At 41.8% G+C, this 11,646-nt stretch overlaps 2 protein-coding genes across 2 annotated transcripts in view; one reads left to right on the top strand and one right to left on the bottom strand.

Moving 5' to 3' along the window:
* The first annotated feature begins 751 nt into the window (after positions 1-751).
* Positions 752-8,396, top strand: RBBP4 (retinoblastoma binding protein 4). The gene is made up of 11 exons (XM_009583269.1): positions 752-895; positions 1,566-1,711; positions 3,012-3,185; positions 3,976-4,091; positions 4,244-4,404; positions 4,529-4,655; positions 4,762-4,839; positions 5,985-6,061; positions 6,177-6,234; positions 6,326-6,436; positions 7,270-8,396. Exons 1-11 carry the CDS (start codon positions 837-839, stop codon positions 7,333-7,335), a joined length of 1,173 nt encoding a protein of 390 aa, XP_009581564.1. The 5' UTR covers positions 752-836; the 3' UTR covers positions 7,336-8,396.
* A 961-nt stretch (positions 8,397-9,357) lies between these two features.
* SYNC (syncoilin, intermediate filament protein) overlaps positions 9,358-11,646 on the bottom strand; it is a 4,315-nt gene continuing 2,026 nt past the window's right edge. The window contains exons 3-4 of the mRNA XM_009583270.1: positions 10,679-10,803; positions 9,358-9,421 (exon numbers count right to left, since the gene is read on the bottom strand). Coding sequence (XP_009581565.1) covers positions 9,358-9,421; positions 10,679-10,803 — 189 coding nt within the window. The remainder of the gene's footprint in view (positions 9,422-10,678; positions 10,804-11,646) is intronic.

Genomic DNA, 11,646 nt, shown 5'->3' with positions numbered 1-11,646 from the left:
GGGGGCCCAGCCCGGGGCCGGGTTCCTCCGCCCCTTCGCCTTCTGCTCCGTTTGTATCCGCGCCCGGAGGAGAGCGTTTGTATTTTCCGAGTAGAGGCCGGTGCGCTGGTAGCCGGTGGGCTGGTGTGAGCGGGGAGGGCCGCAGAAATGCCGTGCCCTGTGAGGGGTGTGGGCAGCTGCCTGCCTAGTGCAGACAAAGAGATGTCACCGGCCACACAGCCGCGTTCCGTGGGTGTGCTCCCAGAGGTCTCGCTGCACTCATTTTCTTTCTCTGGCGGAGGCTGGTAGCAGATGGTACGAGAAAGTGTGTGAGAGAAACGAGGCAACAGAAGGAGCCTTGGAAAACTGGATTTTGGGAACTGGTAGTTCAAGGCTGCACCTAGACCGGTCTATTTAACAGCAGTTGCTGGACCTCCTGTATTTAAACATCTTTACAATTCTGGTTTTTGCCTCTACGGTATCCTGTGGGACCAAGTTTCAGAATTTTATTATACTGCTTCTGTTGAGATGATGAAATTTTACATAGTTAACATTAATTCCAAGCCTTATATCCAGAAACAAGGATTAGCATGTGCAACAGAGGATTTTTAATCATCTAGCAACTACTGCAATAGAATAGTCATAACAGCAAACCAGGGTGTGATGTAGTTGGCTCTTTATTCAATTGCCCACTCACAGTGTTGTGCGTATGTTGTAAATATATTCATAAAGGCTAATCCTATGCATTTTTTTTTTTTAAAACTTTAGCAGCCTTTGATGATGCGGTGGAAGAACGTGTGATCAATGAAGAGTATAAAATATGGAAAAAGAATACCCCCTTCTTATACGATTTGGTAATGACCCATGCTCTGGAATGGCCCAGCTTGACTGCTCAGTGGCTTCCTGATGTAACAAGGTAAATCCTTTCGCTTTTTTTTTTTTTTTTTTTTGAAGCCGAATAAATAGTAAATCTAGGATCACTTTTTGTTAAAGTAAGACAGTAAGTGCTTTCTTTCTGTCTCAAGTGCTTTTTGTACCCTTCCCTTGCCAACAGCAAGTTGAGGACTATGAACACTAGAGACATAATCAGTACAGACATTTTTAATTTGGGAAAATGTCTTCTATTACTGAGAAGATATTTTCACACATTTGGTTTCCATGTTTTTCTTCTTCCAGCTTCACACACCCCTCCCTTTTAATAAACAAGAAACTACTCAAAAATAGAACTAGATAAATTTCTGTATAACCACCATTTTGTCCTAAACTTCCATAACAATGTTCTGCTTGCAGTGAATGTTCATGCCCTTCAGAGCTGTACTCAGGAGGAGCTGCTAAGGCCTCTTAAAGGAAGGCACGGGAATGGTGGTCTGTCAGAGTGTTGTGCTGCGAGAATTTTAGGTTGAGATCTTGAGTTCTGATAAGTGATTTCCTCTGGAGGAAGTGAGTTTGGTGTTGGAGCAGGAGAGCAACGATAACCTTGAAGAGTGTCATTAGTGTTGGAAGCTGTCATCAAAAAATGTTGTAATCGGATCAGTATTTGTGTAAACCCCTTCTTTTGTTTCTCATGTAACTCTCTTCCCTTGCAGACCTGAAGGCAAAGATTTTAGTATTCACCGGTTAGTCCTGGGGACCCATACCTCAGATGAACAAAATCATCTTGTGATAGCTAGTGTGCAGTTGCCTAACGATGATGCACAGTTTGATGCTTCACACTATGATAGTGAGAAAGGAGGTAAGGGAGCAAAGATGTGGACCAGGGGGAGTTTTAACCTTTTTTCCTTCCCTTCTCAATAGAATATTTGTCTTTCCTTAAAGTTCAAGCAGCAAAGTTCAGATATTACTTCTAAACTAATCAATTTATAGACAAATACTATGTTTTTTGTATGTATGTAATGTCTTAATAATATAACGATGAAAAAAGAAGGTGGCAGGCTTACTGCAAAAGTATGTGTATGGAGGAAAACGTTACCCCTCCCTATTTCTCATCGGGAATTGACATTGAATTTCATGGAGTACTGCTTATTGGTATTTTTATTATCACTTTTGCATTACATAAACTCTTCCAGTGAGAAAGTCATTGCTGTGAAAGAATATTTTATTTCAGAGGAGTGTAACATTTCAAATGTTCTTCTCTCGTCTGAATTCTGCTGCCTGATAGTTGTGCCAACCCCTCTTGGATAAAAAGATTATTGTGGGTTTTTAGGTATATCGGACTTGTATTCGATGCTTTCTATAATATTAGCTGACTGTCAGCATTGCTACAAGTTAGATATTTCTCATTTTTACTTGCTTGGATCAATCTTTCTATCTGGTGAAAGTCCTTAATGATCCAATGTTTGCTTTTCTTTTTGCCAGAAGCCTGGATTGTGCAATTAGTATTTTGATCTTTGGGCTTCTTAGAGTTATTCATGAACACAATGTTGTCTAATAAGTACTTTGTTTCTATTCTATTTTAGTATTTCTCAAAAATATACTACTCCAATTTAAAAACAAAACAAACAAAAAAAACCCTCTTTTTGCCAGAATGGTGCTGTGCAATTTTGTGAAATACTGAGTTACTGTGACTTTATAAATAAAGATAAGGTAGCTTTAGCAAGTTATATTACAGTCCCATATCTTAAACGTGGTGCAGCAATTTGTTTTTACCGGAACTTTGTCTATTCTGCGATGCTGATTTTTGTTATATTTGAAAGTGCAGTTGCAGCACATCTGTTTCAAATGTACAACACATCTTCATTATGGATAAGAGTTTTAGATAGATACATTTAGGGCTTGTGTTGTTAAATTTGAAATAGTAAAAAATTTTCAGGAAAAAATGGTCTTTAACTTAGCGAAAGTCCTGATATTTTGATGTTACAAATACAGATGTTTAAAACAACATACCCTTTGAAAACTGGATTCTTTCAGTTACAGTTGATCTTGTGATTCTCTTTCAAACTAAGTGCTTGGTAGTACCATTAATTGAGTCTCGATCTTTGCGTCTTCATCTGAAACTGGCTTATTATTTAAAACTACTAAATTCTTATTTCCAGAGTTTGGAGGCTTTGGGTCAGTTAGTGGAAAAATTGAAATTGAAATAAAGATAAATCACGAGGGAGAAGTGAACAGAGCACGTTACATGCCACAGAACCCATGTATCATCGCTACGAAGACTCCATCCAGTGATGTCCTTGTCTTTGATTACACCAAACACCCTTCTAAACCAGGTGTCTGCTTCTTTGTTATGTCTGTGCTTCAGAGATCAGCCAGCCCTTCCTTAAGAAAAGGTTGATGTAGTGAAAAAGAGGTTAAAAAGTTTTGTGGATTGCATATCTTTTGTGATTTTAGGGGGAAGTGGGTATTTAGTGTAAAAGGTTATTTTGTATGAAGCGTAAGTGTATGTATCCAATATGTATCAATAGAAAGGTATGCTTTTTTCCTTTCGCTGTTTTACTGCATGTTTTGTCACGTCACTGTATGTGTTGGTATTTCGGGTGGTGGAAGGTGGCTTTTTGGAAACTGAATGATTTGCCAGGTAGCTGAGCTGTTGTCCTGATACTCTGTAAGGATGTTAACAGTCATTTACTGATGAACTTGTCAAGATTGTCTGGAGTAACTAGTTCTGCCGCTTGCGGGGAGGATCAGAAGTGCCTTTCTCACTTTCAAAGTGCAGTTGGAGATGATGAGAGAAAGAAAAATACTGCAGGTACTATAGCACTAATTTAGAATGGAGCACTGCTAGGCCATCCAGCCAAAAAAAAAAAAAAAGCAGCTTGGAAAAATTTGCAGAGTGCTTTTATTAAGCTAAGAAGGCAAACTGCTCTGTGTTGTATCAGTGCATTCTGTTTTAATGAGGTGATTCTTCAGTTGGGGAAAATGCTCGAAAGGATAGAGAGGGATCCTGTTGAAAATGTCAAAGCAAGATTTAGTAAAGCACAGTAAAGCTTAATGCCAGGTATTCCAGGATATGCTGGAAATGATACTAGGCACTGGAGTTCTTACGCCGCCTCTTTGCAGACCCTTCTGGAGAGTGTAACCCTGATCTGCGTCTTCGTGGACACCAGAAGGAAGGTTACGGGCTGTCATGGAACCCAAACCTGAGTGGGCATTTGCTTAGTGCTTCTGATGATCATGTGAGTACTTTAAATATAGCTGGGGTACAATCTGCACTTTGTGTCCCTTGGCAAAGGTCAAAAATGTTTTGGTTTTGAGGGGCAGGAGGTAGGGGAGGTAAAGAGAATGTCTGTCTAAAGATGCAATTTTTAAAAATTTTATTTTTTTAAAGACCATTTGCTTGTGGGATATTAGTGCTGTTCCAAAAGAAGGCAAAGTGGTGGATGCAAAGACCATCTTCACAGGGCATACAGCAGTAGTGGAAGATGTATCTTGGCACCTGCTCCATGAATCTCTTTTTGGATCTGTTGCTGATGATCAGAAGCTCATGATGTAAGTGCGGTAATGTCATCAGAAATGGAGTGCTTCTATCCCTCTTGCTTTCCCATCTGCTCCTTAGTCCCTCAGTAAAATGGGATATAAACCTTTGTTTCAATTCCATGTTTTCCTCTTACAGCTGGGACACTCGGTCAAATAACACCTCCAAACCTAGTCATTCAGTGGATGCTCACACAGCTGAAGTCAACTGCCTCTCTTTCAATCCCTACAGTGAGTTTATCCTGGCTACAGGATCAGCTGATAAGGTACGTCAACTTGAACTTGGAACATACTTGTTTAGTTTCTGATGTGTAAATGTGGATGTATATATTCGTTACTTCAACAAAAAATGTTTTTATGTTTTTTTCCTAGACTGTTGCTCTATGGGACTTGAGGAACCTAAAACTGAAGTTGCACTCCTTTGAATCACATAAAGATGAAATATTTCAGGTATAACAAAATGTCTTTCTTTTATGCACATGGACTTAGTTCTACTTAGCTGTCTGGAAAAAATGAAAAACGTTCTTTTCATTCCACGTTTTTATTAAATGTACTTGCACTTAAAATCTCATATATTCTTTTCTCTCATCTGCTTATACTTTTCTGGCTTATTGTTGTGGAGCTGTGTAGCGCTGTGTGTAGGGTAGAGTTCCAGTACAGATAAGAGCGTCCAGAAAGCCGGGGGCAGAACGTGACAGGGAAATGGTCGAGAGCTTTGACCACAACAGAAGGGTGAAATGCTAGCAGTACAGAGTAAATGTAAATTATTCATGGCAGCAGATTGAAGCAGGGAGGCACAATGAAATGGCTGCAGTGTTTTCATCCTCTCAGCTTGGTCCTGTAGGAAGGCTTTAGCCGGTACCCATTAAAGGGGATCACCGAAACATCCTGTGACAATGAAAAATTGCTAATTTTGCTGGTGTAAATATAGAATGTTAACATCACTGGGTAGCACGTGCTTAGCAGATACAATATTTTCATCTCCAACTCATGCCTTACTCAGGAGAAAAATATGCAGAGATTTTTTTCATCGAAGGATTTATAGTTAAGACTGTAGTTAAGCTAAATAAAATTACACATGGAATCTTGAAATGTCAGGTTAGTGTGCAGAATTTTGTGTTCTTTTCTAATCCTGTGATCCTATTAAGTAGTATGTTTTGGAGAGATTTATCTCCAGCAGAAGTAGTAGATGTGAGCTTTTGGGCAGTTAAGCTTAATTACAGTGATTTCTTCTCATGTGTAAACTGTACCTACTACTTAAGGAATCTGTAGTTTATATTTGTGCTGTCCTTATTAAGGCAAGGAGCAGCTAATATCTTTGAGAGCTGTTAGCACTTCATAACACATGGTCTTTGTTAGAGAAAAGGTTACATGCGGTACCTTTTTGGTGCTCAAATGCCTTGTTAGTGTATGAATGTTCACAAACCTACCTCCTGTGTTAGAATGTTGTTATTGGGCATATTCATATTTCAAGTTAATATCAATTTGAATTCTCATAGAGCTTTCATGACACAAAGTACAGAGGTGTTTGTTGTGAATGTCTGTCATGTTACAGCTTCTTAAAACTAACTTCCTTTCTAAATTCATCTTTGTAGGTTCAGTGGTCTCCCCATAATGAAACTATATTGGCCTCCAGTGGCACTGACCGCAGGCTAAATGTTTGGGACTTGAGGTAAATCCCAAATTAGTTCATGTCCTGACGAAATATTATTGATGAATTGCATCACACTTCAAAAAAACCAAACAAAAAACCCCCCACCTTTTCATTTTTCCTCCCTTTTTAACAGTAAAATTGGAGAAGAGCAATCCCCTGAAGATGCTGAGGATGGTCCCCCAGAGCTGTTGGTAAGTCTTTTGAATCTCATTGTTTTGACTTATTATTCATCTCTGTAATGTAGATTTGAAAACGTTTCCCTTTTTGTTTCCCCAATACTAGTTTATTCATGGTGGTCATACTGCAAAGATATCTGACTTCTCCTGGAATCCCAATGAACCCTGGGTAATTTGTTCTGTATCAGAAGATAATATCATGCAAGTCTGGCAAATGGTAAGTTGTTGGGGAAGGTGCAGGAAGTGGCAGGTGAGAGATGGTGTTGAACTGCCTGGATTTCAGCATTCCTGATTTTATTTACAGCTCTCAGCATGACTTGCTTTGTAGCACTTGCCTAAATCTCAAAGGGATAGTGAAATCCACTTTGGGTTTTGTTGAAACAATGGTTTAAAAAAACTCAGATGTTTTTCTCATGATTTAAAAAAAAGAAAGTATTGGTGAGAACCAAAGATGAAATTGGGGTTTCTGTTAGTTACTGTCTTAAAGAATGAAATCTCTGCAAATTATACAAAATGTCCTCCTGAAGATGGAGAGGGGTGGTGGTGAATGGGAAAAGTTTTCTGACCCTGAATTACCAGCTGTTGAAGGTTTTGGTAAACAATCTTGTATCGTTTGAATAACCTTTTGCAAGACCATTTTCCTAGGTTTTTTTTTTATCTATAAATTGGTTCACAGGGGCTTCGTTCTTAGCAGCCTTCCATATAGTTCTTTCGGACGGTGCTGCTGCTAAGTAGAGGATCTACTGAATGTAGACATAATAGTCTGTTAATTGAAGTAAGTCTTGCAGTGGTCTCTACTTTAAGAAGGCAGATTTCCATAAGCTACAGTAACTTACAGGGTCCTTATGAAATGTTTTGGAGACATGACTGTTATGAAAAAGGTCGTTTGTGGTGCTTCTTTAATGTTAAATGGCCTTGAGGGATCAGGGATGGGTGATACAGATCTGCAGATGAAAAACTTCCACAACTTTTTGTAGTGTTCTAGCAGATGGAATCCTGTTCAATATGGTGGTTAAATGCTTCTTCAGTTCCTCCATCTCTGTCTTGCAGGCGGAGAACATATATAATGATGAAGACCCTGAAGGAAGTGTGGATCCAGAAGGTCAAGGATCCTAGATGACAACCTTTCCCTGTTTTTAGTCTTTTTCCTTCTCTTCCCTCTCGACCCTGATATTGACTTAACACTGGTTTTGAGACACACGTAGACTTTGTGTTCAGCCATCCTTCTGTAGATACCATCAACAGGCTTTTTAACCCAGACAGTGAGTACTCCCTAAGAAAAGGGCTTAGCCCAACTCAGCTGGTACCGTGCTGTAGCTCCTTGGTCAGATTTCCTCCAGCAACCTCTTGCATATAGGACTGGCTGTCCCATTTTAGCTGCCTTCATCACACAGAGCAAACTTGGTTTTGTTGTTTTTTCTTCTTCTGTCTTTAGTTTGCTACAGCTGTGGGCTTTTGCCTAATTTAAACAAAAGTTAAATCGGTAGAGCTGCCAGAGTATGCTTGAGCCAATGGAGATGATACAAGTGTTAATCCGCTGGCAGTTCAGAAATGGAGTGTGGAAGGTCTTGCCCTCTTCAGTACAACTCAGAAGTCTTGGGATTCCTTTAGTTAATCTGCACCTTGTGGATTTTTCTGCCTCTGCAGATACAAAACAGACTTGCAGATTCTGATTTGAACTGAAATTAAATTTCTTTCTGTATTTTTCGTGTCTACTGGTAATTCTGGGTTTTTCATTCCTTCCTTCCTTCCTTTCCCTTTTCTCCCGTCTGCTGGGCGACAGCGGTTTGGATTCGTTAGCTATTCCTGCAGAGCATTGTTCACCTTCCATGTATTTTGCTCTATTGTGTGTTTCTTGAGCTGTGTTTTCACATATATTTCTTTCCTTTCTGTGAAATGGTTTTTAAAACTTGGGGCCACCAAGTTGTAAAGGTGTATGTTTTTACCAACTGATGTACCACAGATGGCATGCCTGGTAACCTAAAACAGCATTGGTAGCTGGTATCTGTAAAGCAAATTAAATGTGGATGAACTACTTTTTTTAGGAGTTAGTCCTTGACCACTAGTTCCTGCACATCTTCCACTAGGGTGTCCTGTTCCACCAGCAACCTGTTACTCTCCATGCTCCTCGTGACTAATTGTGTGTAAGTGCTTCAGATGGAATAAATTTTTTCTACATAAATGCTGTGTAGCTCTGTGATTTTTGTGCGGATGTTTTCCTTCTGCATTAACTACTTTGTTGAGAGCAAAGTGTACCTTTTCAGAAAGCAGAGAAAGCAGGGACATAGTCTCTACCTAGATATGTCCTACGGTGCTGGTATAGATATTCCTTCGTTTGTAACATGTGGACGCTTCTCCCCTTCTTGTTTCTGCTGCTTTCTTTGTGAAATGAGTGAATGAGTACTTAATATCCCCAAGCAGTCAAGAATGCACTGCAGTGTGCCTTCCACCTGGAGTGTGCTGCTGTCTGGATTTTGGGACTGCCTTTAGCCCTTACCACAGAACTATTTTTTTTGTTAGTCTGCAGCATGAATAATCGGATATCTTACACGTACACACAAGCTTGTTATTTTCTCTTTGAGACGCAGCTTTGAGAATTAAAAGGATCCTGAAACCTCCGACCTTTATTTTCAGTGTGAGACTTTATATAAAGTGGAAACCTGTTATCCACAAACTAGTTTCTGTGGCCCACAGTGGAGCATGTCACAATACAGCAGAGACCCTTGAAATACAAAAGAAAATCCCATTAAAAGGGTAAAGCTTCTCTTGCATGTAAACTTTAAAAATTAAGCCCCCTAACACTGGCTTCCAGAACAATACTTCCTGTGCAGGTTTCACAATCCACCTATGGAACAAGACAAGATATATTTTCCAAACACAGCAAAACATACATCTGTTATTCTTCATAAATGTCCATTGTTCAGTGCAAGTATCATTTTCTCTGCTCCTCTGTGGAAAAGCAGTTTTACTACATGATTAACAGCAGCACCTTGAGAAATACACGCAAGCAAATGATTGTCTGGTATTCCTGACTTCGGGCAGCTGCTGTGCATCAGGTAGGGTAAGCAGCAAGAGGAGTCGTCCCCTGCAGATCCCTCTGTCCTTTACTTTTGCTACAAAGAGGAAAAGTCCATCCTTCTAACAGTCCTGGTCTGCTTTTTCTTCCGATTTGCAAAGGTGTCCGTAGATTTCTAGGCAGCTCCTGTAGGGGTAGAAAGTAAAGTTAGGCTACTGAATACATAAAGTACTCTGGATGGAGAAAATGGGGAAGGGGGACAGATGGTATTTCTGAAAAACATTCTTTCTTTTCACAGTATGGAAGAAAAGTCATTAGGAAACACTTAAACTGGCTCAGTACCTGGTCTTGTGAGCAGGCGGACCCTGCCCAGCCCTTCCAGAGCCCTTGGCAAACAAACTAGCTTTAACAGAAGGGAATGTAATTTTTGGTGTGAGCTACGGGAGACAGCAGTTCGGAGCCGTACTTAACTCTGAGGTCCCCAGTGCAAATGTGAAACTTAATGAGGTGTCCTGACACATGAGAAGCCTTGCACACTATCGCTTCCAGGGACGGCAATTTGTAGATTGCTGGGAGTTAAGAGACTGCGCTGCTGCGCCCAGGCTTAAATATTGGTCTGTGATTTAGACGTGATTTAGAAGGACCACAGGCAGCAAAGACGTGGGGGTGGTGGGATCTGGTCTGAATCGTAAATGCAGTTCCTCTTGTGAATACATCTTGGAATGGCTGGTGACATGACAGGCTGAAACAGAGATCTCTTCCCCTGTGCTTACCATGCTAAAGTCTTACCTGAATAAAAGAAAACTAAACCTATTTGTGGTAGGGAATATCTCCCGTGGTGCACTTGCATGAGGAGGTTTGAGTGGAGAAGGGGAAAAAGGAATACCAAAGTAACAGAGAGGCTATGGAAAATGGTTAAGAGTGTGTACAGCTGAGATTGGAGTAACACAACAACACAAAGTTTGGTGAGTAAAATAGTCCACAAGCTTATGGACATTTTCTGGAGCTTTGAAAAATCCTGTGTCATAAAGAAGACCTGAGTGGAAGCTGCAGCAGAGAGTGATAAGCAGAAGACAGTTCTCTCTCATTGAAGAGCATCCACAACGGTGTTTGCCAAACCTAAACCTCAGCTCCTTTCCACATATTCCTAAGGAAACCAGCACTTTGTTTTAAGTTGCCATGCCTGCTTCTTGGAAACCTCCACTCCTCGTGTACAGGAATTTCCACCAAATCCCTATTTGCTGGATGGCAAAAGGTCTGGAGTTCCCGCTGTGCTGCCCCACCAAACCCCTTGCTCACACTCCGGCCACGTGCCCGGGGACCAGGAGCAAAAGCCCATGGTGTCCAATCGCTGTGTGACCATCAGCCTCTCTTCTCCACCACCCTCCTCCTCCCAGCCCCTACCCAGCCCCTCCGCACCACAGGGACGAGACACAAACGGACTTGTAGATGGAGAGCTCCTGGTGGAGGCTGGTCCTCAGCTCCTCCAGTTCCTGATTCTTGCGCTGCTGGAGCTGGACCCCGTTCTTCAGTTCCTTCAGCCTGTCTTCCAGCTCCTCAACCTGTTCCTGGGGAGCAAGAAGACAAGAGTGGATTAGGTGGGGGAAAAAGGCTGTCTCAGTGCCCACGCTCAGCTCCTGGCCACGCTCTCATGGGGGATCTGCCTGTCGATGGTGTTGGTCTGGACAAAGCACAGCCAGGCTGATAGCTGGCCAAGCTATCTTAAAAGCTATCTTAAAAGCTGTCTTAAAAAACCTCTGCAAAAAAGCTTTGTTTTATTGCAAAGGTAGGAGCTTGGGCTGCGATGTGATGCGTTGGGTCCTTAGGTTTCTCTTGGCTGGTTGGTTTTGTCCCCTACACTACTTTGTGTGTGTTTTGAGAAGCTGTCAGAACAGTATAAACCTATGAGTCAGGAGAAGATAAACAAGGGATTTGGGAAAAAGAAAATGTGGAGGCACATCAGGGATGCCCCAAAGTCCTGTCCTCCAAGGGACAGCGGACCTTGAAATCCAAGATGAGCAGTGTCACGGGTGCTGGTGACCTGGTCCCCAGCTCAGCAGGGAGGAGAAGCGATGGAGGGGGGATGCTGGCTTCCAGAAGCTGCTCAGAGCCAGGCTGGGAGGAGGCAGCGATTGGGAGCCGAGAACAGGGAGTGTTGAAACGGGGGAGATTAATTGTGGAGCCTCTTTGCCAAATGTGCTTTTGTAGATATTGAATTGCCTTGTCCCTCAGGACAAGGTGCCCGGGAGGGGACGCCTAGCGCGGCCAGAAATAACCCTCTGGGGAGGCAGCCCGGCCCCTGGGCTGCGGGCACAGGAGGTGAGACCCTTCCTGGCAGTGGGAAAGGCAGGATCTGCTCCTGCAGGGCTGGGCTGTTAAAGAAAAGCCACCTTTATTTAAAACTGACTTTT

This window comes from Fulmarus glacialis, unplaced genomic scaffold, assembly GCF_000690835.1.
Source record: "Fulmarus glacialis isolate BGI_N327 unplaced genomic scaffold, ASM69083v1 scaffold18088, whole genome shotgun sequence".
Taxonomy (NCBI): domain Eukaryota; kingdom Metazoa; phylum Chordata; class Aves; order Procellariiformes; family Procellariidae; genus Fulmarus; species Fulmarus glacialis.
The sequence above is the reverse complement of the archived record's forward strand: the minus strand, read 5'-3'. Positions and strand labels throughout refer to the sequence as shown.

Coding starts and splice junctions, on each gene's coding strand:
- RBBP4 (XM_009583269.1), top strand. CDS start 837: ATGACCCATGCTCTGGAATGGCCCAGCTTGACTGCTCAGTGGCTTCCT. Junction 4,092..4,243: donor TTAGTGCTTCTGATGATCAT/GTGAGTACTTTA, acceptor ATTTTTTTAAAG/ACCATTTGCTTGTGGGATAT. Junction 6,437..7,269: donor TCATGCAAGTCTGGCAAATG/GTAAGTTGTTGG, acceptor TCTGTCTTGCAG/GCGGAGAACATATATAATGA.